General features: G+C 43.1%; 2 protein-coding genes across 28 annotated transcripts in view; both read right to left on the reverse strand.

Moving 5' to 3' along the window:
- Nucleotides 1–12,827, reverse strand: part of KDM4C (lysine demethylase 4C) — a 404,595-nt gene that overhangs the window by 323,375 nt on the left and 68,393 nt on the right. The gene's annotated exons all lie outside the window — the stretch shown is intronic.
- Nucleotides 2,928–5,764, reverse strand: LOC104007815 (actin-like). The gene has a single exon (XM_063788005.1). The coding sequence runs from the start codon at nucleotides 5,128–5,130 to the stop codon at nucleotides 4,210–4,212; it is 921 nt and encodes a 306-aa protein (XP_063644075.1). The 5' UTR covers nucleotides 5,131–5,764; the 3' UTR covers nucleotides 2,928–4,209.

The raw sequence follows: 12,827 nt of genomic DNA on the forward strand, positions 1-12,827 counted from the left end.
GTTCAAGCGATTCTCCTGACCTCAGTCTCCTGAGTAGCTGGGATTACAGGCACATGCCACCACACCCAGCTAATTTTTATTTGTTTTAGTAGAGACAGGGTTTCACCATGTTGGCCAGGCTGCTCTCCTGACCTCAAGTGATCCTCCTGCCTCGGCCTCCGAAAGTGCTGAGATTATAGGCACGAGCCACCATGTCCAGCCACATGTCTTAATTTTTAAGTGTAAAAACACTTTAAAATTTTAAGTAAAAAACACTCATTTTTAAGAATTTTAAAAAGACAAATTTGGCCAGGCATGGTGGCTCACACCTGTAATCCCAGCATTTTGGGAGGCCGAGGCGGGAGGATTGCTTGAGCCTGAGACTTTAAAACCAGCCTGGGTAACACAGTGGGACCCTATCTCTACCAGAAAAAAAAAAAAAAACTGGCCAGGTGTGGTGGCAAGCGCCTGTAGTCCCAGCTACTAGGAAAGTTGAGGTGGGAGAATGGTTTGAGCCCAGGAAGTCACGGCTGCAGGGAGCAATGATGGCGCTACTGCACTCTAGCCTGGGTAACCGAGTGAGACCCTGTGTCAAAGGGAAAACAACAGACAAATTTATGCCTTTCCTCATTTGACTTGTATCATCCCGTTTTAGGACTCTTATCCAAGCCCACATTAGAAGACTCTGTCTTTAAAGAAAAGACCATCCACCAAACTTCACTACTGTGCTGGCAACTTAAAGCTAGGCTAATGTAAAATACTGCCACAAATTCATACAGCTGAAACAAGCCCTTGAAGTTTCAAAGGTAACATGCATGGAGAAAAAATAACATAAAATTTGGTTAGTTCTTTAAAGATTTCAAAATTCAATCCATTTCACACCATAGCGTATAGTCTTTTCTCCATAAAAGAAAATAGTGCCTTCTAATAACTAAATTGAAAGTTCTGGTCTACACTTTAAAATAGACTGAGGATTTCCCTGGATCTTTACACAATGAGATTAGATCCATATGGAGTACATTTTGCTTATAGTTAATCATAATGTTTGACATGATAGCTTTTTTGCTGCTTCTTTCTAAAAATGTATTCCTTAAATCTTTATTTGAAAACAAAACTATTTTCCCTTTTGCATTTTTATACACCAAATACCTACGATTTTACAGCAGTGCTTTCTGTTTTAGAATTCTCAACAACCACCATCATATAGCAAGTTTTGAAAGAAACAAAATCATTCTGCAGTGAAAGTGCCACATAAAAAGATAAAGGCAAATATGAGTACAAAAAGGACAGAGAAAAAAGGGGGAAAATGTCCAGTCAAATAAAAGACTGCAGTGAGCTTGAGACTCCCACCTTGAGTCTAGACTACTGATAGTGTGAAGTTAATGGAGTTTCCTGGTTCCAGGCAGAAATAACTCCAATCCTCTTGGGAGAAAAGAATCATACATTTAGATCCAGAATTATTCCACAAATTAACATCAAGTGCACGCATACAAGCAAAGATCACTGTGCATACCGGGAAGAAAGCCAACACTGCAGAGAGATAGCGGAAATAACGAACGAATTGTTCAGACCAGCCCCTCAAGCAGGACCACTAATATTGAGTTGTCTTATTCTGTCGTCAAGGAATAAGAAATGTTTAAAGAAATAAAAGATGGAATTGCTAAGACAAGCAAAGAAAAATAAAATATTTGGAACGTCCAGTCCAACCTGAAGGAGAGGTGAACTCCTAGAAAAGAAATATATCATTATTAAACTAAGAACTCAGTGAAAGAGTTAAATAAGAGAAACAGTTAACCAGTATTAACAAGCAAAAAAAGTAGTTAACCAGAATATAATATTTAGGACATTAACATAGTACAGTACAGAAATACAATGAGATTGAAAGTCTGAAAGGTAAGTTAAGCAATACTGAGGATAGAATATGCAACATTCTAAGACAGAATCTAATCAGTCCAGGAACAATAAGAAATACAAAAAAACTAAATAAAATAGTAAAAATCTATTAAAATTAAAATTAAGACATTTGTTCATTAAAAGACATTGTAAATAAGACAAACAAAATAGTGAAAAGAATATCCACAACTGGAGCAAATAATTCAACAAATATAACTGGGATAGTTTTGGTATCCAGAATAAAGAATTCCAAATAAAGAAAAAGCCAAAAGATCTAATAGAAAAATAGAGGACAGTTCATAAAGACAGGAATATGAATGGCCGACAAAGACATGAAAAGATATTCTAAGCCATTTTTAATCAGACAGGTGCAAATTCACATAACATATTTTACAGGCACAAGAATGACATCAAGTAGTAAGATATTAAGCGTGAAGACTGGATCAGCATGAAGAAGCTTTTAAAGCTGATGGAAATGTTCTGCGACTAGACTGGTGATGGCTGCACGAAAATCACTGAAGTATACACTTAAAATGGGTGAATTTTGTATTGTATAAATTATAGCTCAATAAAGCTGTCTTAATAATGATTATAAGCTGGGCAGAGTAGCACACGCCTATAATCGTAATACTTTGGAAGGCTGAGGCAGGCGATCACTTGAGTCCCGGAGTTTGAGATAAGCCTGGGCACCATGGCGAAACCCCATCTCGACAAAAAATACAAAAATTAGTTGGGTATGATGGTGCAAGCTTGTGGTCCCTGCTACTCAGGAGGCTGAGGTGGGAGGATCACTTGAGCCCAAGAATCTGAGGTTACAGTCAGCCAAGATCGCGCCACTGCACTCCAGCCTGGTTGACAGGGCAAGACCCTGTCTTAAAAAAACAAAAATGATACACAGTGCTAAAGGAATATAAAGTGATACAAACTCTTAGAAAAGCAATTCAACAGTATCTGGTAAAGCTAAATACTCTATGAGCCAGCATTTCCATTCCTACGTAAATACCTTTGAGAAACTTTTACACATGTACATCAGGTACCATGTATGGGATGTGTTCACAGCAGCAATATTTATTTTAAAATAAAGAAAGAAAATGTTCACTGGCAGCAGAATAAAAAAAAAGTTGTAAATTCACAAAGTAGAATATTATACAGCAAAGAAAATGAATGAACATTACAATAGCTTACAAAATAATATGGATCAACTGGGAAATACTGTTGGGTGAAAAATATCAAAGACCCAGAAAACTACATAAAGTGATACTATTTTTAATAAGGTCAAAAATAAGCCAAACTAAACATATTGTGTTAAAATATGTGCATGCATGAGAAAACTATTTTTTACAAGGCAAGAAATCAAACACAAAATTCAGGCCACCCCAGAGTGATGGGAGTGGCATAGCAGGAAAGGACTACAAAAGAGTGGTTGGTCCCTGAGCGGTGCTGTTAATGTTGTAGTTGTTCACTGCACGGTGAGTTTGGAATATTCAAAATCATTATGCTTTAAAACTTAACTATATTGTACATATATAATCAAATATTAAGATTTCAACAAGCTGATTTATTTATTTATATTTTTGAGACAGAGTCTTGCTCTGTCCCCCAGGCTGGAGTGCAATGGCACGATCTTGGCGCACCGCAACCTCCGCCTCCCATTTTTTTGTAGAGATGAGCTTTCACCGTGTTGACCGGGCTGGTCTTGAACTCCTGACCTCAGGTGATCCGCCCGCCTCAGCCTCCCAAAGTGCTGGGATTACAGGCGTGAGCCACCGCACCCAGTGATTTTTTTTTTTAAGTTGAGCACTTTTATTCAACTGGTCTCAAGTCGGTGTACAGGTAAGCCCTGGCTGCCTGTACCCACTCCCAGGGAGACCAAAAGCCTTCATACATCTCAAGCTGGGGGACAAAAGAGGGGGGCCACGAAGGCTGATCATTCAAAATAAAACAAACTTAAAAAGTATTAAGGCAAAAATTTAAAAAAATTTGCATTACCTAATTTACAAGAAGCCTCCCCTATGTGGACTCGGAGGAGGACTAGGCCATTCTCCTTAGACACAAGTCGGGTGGCTTTTAGGAGGGCAAACAACTTCCTCTAACAATGCATCTCACGGTATGTGGAATGACTATTAAAAAAAAGAACAATGTACAAACAAGAAATAGAGTCCTCAGTCACATTGCAGAAATTTGGGGGATGTTCACTCCAACCGACTGCTGTCGCCTTCACCGTTCCAGTTTTTAAATCCTGAGTCAAGCCAAAAAAAAAACAAAAACAAAAACAAAACAAAACAAAAAATAAAGCCATGCCAATCTCATCTTGTCTTCTGCACAAGTCAGGTTTTGTCAAGAAAGGGTGTAACACAACCAAGTCACAGTCCGCCTAGAAGCATTTGAAGGACGGATGATGGAGCCGGACTCATCATACTCCTGCTTGCTGATCCACATCTGCTGGAAGGTGGACAGCGAGGCCAGCATGGAGCCGCCAATCCACACAGAGTGCTTGAGCTCAGGAGGAGCAATGATCTTGATCTTCATCGTGCTGGGCGCCAGGGCAGTGATCTCCTTCTGCATCCTGTTGGCAACGCTAGGGCACATGGTGGTGCTGCCAGACAGCAATGTGTTGGCGTAAAGGTCTTTGTGGATGCCCACGTCACACTTCATAATGGAGTTCAAGGTAGTTTCATGGATGCCACAGGATTTCATGCCCAGGAAGGAAAGCTGGAAGAGTGCCTCAGGGCAGCAGAACTGCTCGTTGCCGATAGTGATGACCTGGCCGTCAGGCAGCTCATAGCTCTTCTCCAGGTAGGAGCTGGAAGCCGCCATGGCCATCTCCTGCTCAAAGGTCAGAGCAACATAGCACAGCTTTTCCTTGATGTCACACACAATATCCCACTCAGCCGTGGTGGTGAAGCTGTAGCCGCGCTCGGTAAGGATCTTCATGAGGTAGTCAGTCAGGTCCCGGCCAGCCAGGTCCAGACGCAGGATGGTGTGGGGGAGGGCATATCCCTCGTAGATGGGCACACTGTGGTTGACCCCGTCACCGGAGTCCATCACGATACCAGTGGTACAGCCAGAGAAGTACAGGGACAGCACGGGCTGGATGGCCATGTACATGGCTGGGGTGCTGAAGGTCTCAAACATGATCTGGGTCATCTTCTCGCGGCTGGCCTTGGGGTTCAGGGGGGCCTCGGTCAGCAGCATGGGATGCTCCTCGGGAACCACACGCAGCTCCCTGTAGAAGGTGTGGTGCCAGATCTTCCCCATGTTGTCCCAGTTGGTAACGATGCCATGCTCGATGGGGCACTTCAGGGTCAGGATGCCTCTCTTGCTCTAGGCCTCGTCGCCCACATGGGAGTCCTTCTGACCCATGCCCACCATCATGCCCTGGTGCTTGGGGTGCCACACGATGAAGGGGAAGACGGCCCGGGGGTCATCGTCACCTGGGAAGCCAGCCTTCCACATGCCGGAGCTGTTGTCGACGACGGGTGTAGCAATATCATCATCTATGGTGAGCTGGTAGCGGGTGTGTACAGGCAGCAGAGCAGCGAGGGCCAGGGTCTGTGCTCACGGGGCGGACGTGGTCTCGGCCAACAAGATGATTTTTAAAATCATGACAAAGAGACTATCGGCCAGATGGGGTGGCTCATGCTGTAATCTCAGCACTTTGGGAGGCCAAGGCGAGCAGATTGCTTGAGCTCAGGAGTTCCGAGATCAGCCTGGGCGCCATGGCAAAACCCTGCCTCTACTAAAAATACAATTAACTGGACATGGTGGCGCACGCCTGTAGTCCCAGCTTTTTGGGAGACTGGGGCACCAGAACTGCTTGAACCCAGAAGACGGAGGTTGCAGTGAGCCAAGATTGCATAACTGCACCCCAGCCTAGGTGACAGAGCAAGACTGTCTTAAAAAAAAAAAAAAAAGACTATCTCTTGAGTCATATCCCATGAGGCCACTTCTGTCCTGGCACCACACACGGCAGGATCTTACTGACAAGAAGATAGTGGTATATTTCTCAAAAACGACAGAGGCATTTTCTTAAGCAGTGACTCCTAAACAAACATTCTTCAGGGCTCTGACAGATGTCAAAAAGTATAAATCACTGGGCTGCGGATTGGACAAACTTAAAATGGCAACCGCAGAACAGAACTCTTCACAATTCTCTTGGTCAGAATCAGCTAGTGAATAACTATCTCGTTAAGGCCTGGAGACTTCTGTCTTGCTTTGCTTTAGTACTGCCACCTGCAGCAGCTAACAATGATTCAGTACATACCAGGGAGCAGGCCCTGTACGAGGTGTTTTATTTATCTTACCTCATTTTGTCCTGCCAGCTAAACACTACCATCAACTATTATCAACACTGTTTTATAAATGAGGGGACTGCAGGAAAGACAGATAACTTGCCAAGACCTCACAGTTCATAATCACAGGGCCGGGGTTCAAGGGTGAGAATGAAAATTCTAACCCATGCTGGCTCTATTGTTTCTGAAGCCACGTGGCCAAACGATAAACCAGTAAGTCAACTCTGACTACACACTTTTTATATAATCAGGGAGGGAGAAACTTCCCTCTATCTCCCAATATCTAGGAAAGTCAGTACTTTGGTAACTACATTTTCTATTTTTTTAAAAGACTCCCTGTCAAGAAGATGTTTTAAAAAATACTGGCATAGAGGAAGTGCAGGATATACTCACAGATATGCATTCTGTTTTTTAAAAACACATAGGCTAAATAGAAATATTAATTTTATTTTACGTATCTACAGATGGCTCTTGTAGAAAATCCTAAAGGGGCCCAAACCATATGAAGCCCCCCTTTAAAGGAGACCAATTATCTCAACATTTACTAAAACAGCCATATCCCATGCTCAGAACCACCAAGGTACCTTTACATATGAAAAATTTAAAACACAATAATCTACATTACTTTACGACCAGGCACAGTGGCTCACACCTATAATGCTAGCACTTTGGGAGGCCAAAGCAAGCAGATCACCTAAGGTCAGGAGTTCAAGACCAGCCTGGCCAGCATCATGAAACCCCATCTCTACTAAAAAAAAAAATACAAAAATTAGCCAGGCAAGGTGGTGGGTGCCTATAATCCCAGCTATTACAGAGTCTGAGGCAGGAGAATCCCTTGAACTCAGGAGGCAGAGGTTGCAGTGAGCTGAGATTGCGCCATTGCACTCTAGCTTGGGCAACAAGAGCAAAACTCCATCTCCGTAAAAAAAAAAAAAAGAAAAGACCGGGCACAGTGGCTCACGCCTGTAATCCCAGCACTTTGGGAGGCCGAGGCGGGTGGATTACGTGGTCAGGAGATCGAGACCATCCTGGCTAACATGGTGAAACCCCATCTCTACTAAAAATATAAAAAATTAGCTGGGCGTGGTGGTGGGCGCCTGTAGTCCCAGCTACTCGGGAGGCTGGGGCAGGAGAATGGCGTGAACCCGGGAGGCGGAGCTTGCAGTGAGCTGAGATTGCACCACTGCACTCCAGCCTGGGTGACAGAGCAAGACTCCACCTCAAAAAAAAAAAAGAAAGAAAAAGAATAATCTATACTACTTTATTCATATTTTCTAGACTATTAAGCACCTTGACAAATTCAACTTTTTTTTTTTTTTGAGACGGAGTCTCACTCTGTCGCCCAGGCTGGAGTGCAGTGGCGCAATCTCAGCTCACTGCAAGCTCCGCCTCCCGGGTTCACACCATTCTCCTGCCTCAGCCTCCCGAGTAGCTGGGACTACAGGCTCCCACCACCACGCCCGGCTAATTTTTTGTATTTTTTTAGGAGAGACGGGGTTTCACCGTGTTAGCCAGGATGCTCTCAATCTCCTGACCTTGTGATCCACCCGCCTCAGACTCCCAAAGTGCTGGGATTACAGGCATGAGCCACCGCACCCAGCAGACAAATTCAACTATTTAAACTGTATATAATACAGTATAACACAGCATCTCAAAGTCATCATGTCTTATAATAAGCTTTTATGGCAGAGACTGCCTAAGTACTCAGGATCTAGTTTCACCTTCCTTACTAATGGACCTCATTTAATTGAAAGAGCAATATAGCTGAATGAAAACTGCATTTCCAGCTTCTCTTGCAGCTAACGATGGTCACAGTACAGGGTTCTTTCTGGCCAACAAAAGGTGAGCGGTCATCACTGAGTAGGGCTTCCAGAAGAGAGCTCTGAAGGACTACCTCAGCAGGCACAAGCCCTTTGGGCCCTTCACTCTTCCTCCCTCTTCCTTCCATGAGACATTCAGACACGATTATTAGGCTCAGGCATCTACCAGGAAAACATGAGGGTAAAGATCTCATCATAGGCCAGGAGCGCTGGCTTACACCTGTAATCCCAGCACTTTAGAGGCCGAGGTGGCTGGATTACCTGAGGTCAGGAGTTCGAAACCAGCCTGGCCAACATGGTGAAACCCCATCTCTACTAAAAATACAAAAATTAGCTGGGCGTGGTGGCACACACCTGTAATCCCAGTTACTGGGAAGGCTGCGGCAGGAGAATTACTTGAGCCAGGGAGACGGAGGTTGCAGTGAGCCAAAATCATGCCACTGCACTCCAGCCTGGCCGACAGAGTGAGGCTCTGTCTCAAAAAAAATAAATAAATAAAAATAAAAAAGATCTCATCATAAAGAAAGCAGAAGAATTGGGAGGAGTATGGGTCTATAATGACATCATGGAACCAACACATGGGCCCCAGGCTACTTACCTCAAATTTTTACATGAAAGAAAACTAAATGCCCAATTTGTTTCAGCCACTGATTCTGGGGTCTTTATTACTGGCAGCAGAATAATGTCTGACTGATATATTTCTTCATTAGTAAAATCCACAGATCCTCGCTTCCCCCACTGACTAGTGGATTAAAATAAGAAAAAAAATAAGAGTCGATGACACTAACGTGATCTAACAAAAGGAAAAGTGAGTACCACTTAATTCTTGAATGGTAGCAAAGTATGGGCTGTACTTGAGCCTTTTCTTAACCACTAATACCTGGAAAATCCCAGTTTAAATAATATACCTGTTCTTCCCAATTCCTCTATACCACTCTGTGATTTTTCCTTCAGTTTCTCCCAGTTGTTGGTTTTTTCCACCTTGCTTCATTTTCTCTACAGCTGCTATTTCTTAAAGCAATGTCAGATTTAACACACACTCATAACACATGGCAGAGGGCTGGTGCTACTGAGTTTCCCTTTTATTCTTCATAATGAAAAACAGCCTAAGGTACTTCCAGTGGCCTCATTTTCATTCTTCATTCTTCACAGAATAAAATTCTGGATCATACACATAGGCACATTATTCCTTCAATGGAAAAGGAAAACTAACAATAATTCTCCTGAATGTTAAACTATACTTCATCATTATAGGACATTTGGAAAGTAAACTTTAAAATATCAAATATATAAATCTGCAAAGAAGAGAAAACCATTTTATCATTTTAGTGACATCTTTCTCTTAAAAACTTGTTGTAACTAGCATATATTTAGAATCAGACTCCTGGCATTCATGACTCTAAATCTGCACCAGTGACCCCCAAAAGCCCACTGACAGCTGGTGACTTATTTTGAAGAAACCATACTACGATGCTGGGGTGTGGGAAGCAGCTCCACGACCTCCCTCATCTCAGCCAGACCTGCTGCTCTCTACCCTTGGGCAAGTGAATGAATTACGAGGGAGATTGTAAGCAATACTGGAAATCCAGAGTGGGCATTCCAAAATCTTGGAGATATATCTATACGCGGTTATCCTGGTTTCCTCACATACCATTGTGTTACAAACATTTTCTTAACATTTTATTGTACATATTACTTCATGGCTTTAACAATTTGTATCCGTATTTCTCCTTTGTAACATGTAAGTTGTTTTACATTTTTTGCTGTAATAAGGAAAACACTAAAAAAAATTTTGGTACAGAAACACTGCCCCATATTTTTGATCATCTGTAAAACAGATTCTAGGAGAACTTGTAGATGAATGGTTCCTTTCTGACAAGAATTACTTGAATCTTTCTACTCTATTTATAAATTCACCCTAGAAAAAAAACACAGGCTTTTATATCTTACAAAATTATAATAAAGATGAAATCTAGATTATCTTTATATTCCTTTTTGTGAAATGGAAAACAGCAGGCCCAAAGCAGGAACTGGGCTTCCAATAGATATACCTTACCAAAGCCCTTCTGTAAACCTGCAGGCAAGGCTGGGTTGCAGGGGAAATGCCCTTCTGACCAGCAGAGGCCTCAACAGACACCAATCCAAGACAAGAAGAGCTCCAGAGTATACACAGTGTTCAAGGTCTAACCATCCTTCCTGGTGACTATCTGAAAGAGTAGAGACAGAATAGGAAAGCGGAGTCTCCCAGCTCTGCCACTAAGTAGGAGTCATCTAGGATAAACCCTAACATTCAGTCTGAGCTTCCTTATCTATCATTGTGTTGACTATTATACCAGATGATCTCCAAAGTTTTTTCCAGCTGAAATTGTCAATGACTTTATGTTTACCAGCCAAATTCAGCACTAAAACTCTCACTTTTCACCTCTGAGTTTCATGTTCTTTCTCCTTTAGTAATTCTCACTGAATTCTCACTGCTGTGTCCCTAATACTTTCCCACAGAAATCTGCCCCTCTAGGCATGCCAATCATCCAGAACTCACAAAACAGGCTCAGCTTCCTCATCCCTCACATTGCTCACCATGCCTAATGTCCATAATGCCCTGGATTCTCAGTACAGTCTTGCGGACTTTGCCAGTGCCCAGTAATCTTCACCTCTTTACACTCCTACTGTGTGTAGTATTCATGCCATCCACCAGGCTTCTGCCTGTATAGTGTGTGTTGTTTATCCCTCAGGGAAACCATTCATGACTCTCAAGCTAACCAGTAACCTCCTTGCACTGGCCAACACCCACCATTGCTGACACGTCTCACAACCATCGATCACTCAGAGTGATTCTCCACACATATTTGTTGATTTATCAATTTACTAGGTTATTAAACATTTAAGTATGTTTCAACTGTGAAGTTTAACAGTTGAGAGGTAAAGAGAAGAGTGAAAAGAGAAACGGCCAATTCTACTCACATCCTATCCAACCCAATTTTTTTTTCTTCAGACGGAGTTTCAATCTTGTTGCCCAGGCTGGAGTGCAATGGCGCCATCTCAGCTCATGCCAGCCTCCACCTCCCAGGTTCAAACAATTCTCCTGCCTCAGCCTCCTGAGTAGCTGGGATTACAGGCATGTGTCACCACGCCCGGCTAATTTTATATTTTTTAGTAGAGACGAGGTTTCTCCACTTTGGCCAGGTTGGTCTCGAACTCCCAACCTCAGGTGATCCACCCACCTCAGCCTCCCAAAGTACTGGGATTACAGGCGTGAGCCACCGCACCTGGCCCCAACCCAAATTTTTAAACTATGTCTGACAGAAGATCAGACGGTCTCTACGTGAACATTCCAAGGTCAGTATTTCCTTACCTCAAGTGGCAGCCCAACCTGCTCTGGGGCAGATGTATTCCTTAGAAACTTATTCCAGAGATGGCCGGGCACGGTGGCTCACACCTGTAATCCCAGCACTTTGGGAGGCCGAGGCGGGCAGATCACAAGGTCAGGAGATTGAGACCAGCCTGTCTGACACGGTGAAACCCCGTCTCTACTAAAAATACAAAAAATTAGCCGGGCGTTGTGGTGGGCTCCTGTAGTCCCAGCTATTCGGGAGGCTGAGACAGGAGAATGGCCTGAACCTGGGAGGCGGAGCTTGCAGTGAGCTGAGATCACGCCACTGCACTCCAGCCTGGGCGACAGTGTGAGGCTCCATCTCAAAAAAAAAAGAAACTTATTCCAGAGACAGACTGAATTTTCCCACAGTGATCCCACCTAACCTTCTTACTTGCACCATTCTCAGGGGAAACAACCACATGGGCTTTAACTGCTCTTCCAACAATTCCTGCACCATCCCAGCTGTGCTGCTCTGGCAACACCCCTCTGAAAACACAGCTTCTAGAACTAACGGAAACATTCTGGATGCAATGTGACCAACAAAGCTGTCCATCACCTCCCCTGTCTGGATGATAACTTTTGGGGTCATGCAAGCTGACTTGCTTCACTAAAGAGCAGCCATAACATGCTAGCAGATAAATGAGCTGTGATTACCTAGAAGCCTTATTTCACAGAACTAAAACCTGAAAGTCACAATCCTACAAGCCAATAGCTCTCTCTCTGCGTCAAAACCTGTCTAGGATGACATGTTTGCCTTGGATGTGAAATTTAGGCAGTTAGTGTTCTGGCTTTGAACGATTTGTTATTTCAAAGTAAATGATATCCTGACATGATAAAAATACAAAATGGAAAGGAACTCTCCTGGTGACTCAAACCGTTGAAACTGTTTTACCTCATTTGGAAACCCACAGCCTCAAATAAATTTGCTGTCCAAGAGCACCATCTGCTGGATGAAGGTATTTAAGCTACCCCATTGCGGGAGAGGGAAAAAAAGTCTATAGGTTAAATGCCACTATGTCTAACACCTCAGTGTGAAAAGATTCCCATGCCTCACCAACAGGTTTCTTATAAAGGACCTCTTGATTTGACAAAATTCTAATACAAAAGAAATCTGGAACTCACAAAAATTCACTATCATTGAATTTAGTTCATCTTAAATATTGCTTATCATAAAGTAAACATTTCTGAGCTGGAAGGAACGAGAGAGAGCAGTTAATTCAATTTCTTCCCCTTGTAGATGAAGACTCTGAGAACAACACAGAGCTTTCCTGAAAGTCACAGCTAGGAATGGCAGACATTGATTATAAACGAAAACAGGTCAAATATTCTGTGATGTTTAATAAAGTCTTCAATCTCAAGAAGCTGCAGAAGAAAGGCAGAAAATGGGGCAGTGGGTGTCTGTGCAAGGTGCCACTCTCTCAGGTTAGCAGTGATCTGGCCACCCACTGTGGACTGTGCCCTGCCCCACAC

This window comes from Pan troglodytes, chromosome 11 (genome assembly GCF_028858775.2).
Source record: "Pan troglodytes isolate AG18354 chromosome 11, NHGRI_mPanTro3-v2.0_pri, whole genome shotgun sequence".
Lineage (NCBI taxonomy): Eukaryota > Metazoa > Chordata > Mammalia > Primates > Hominidae > Pan > Pan troglodytes.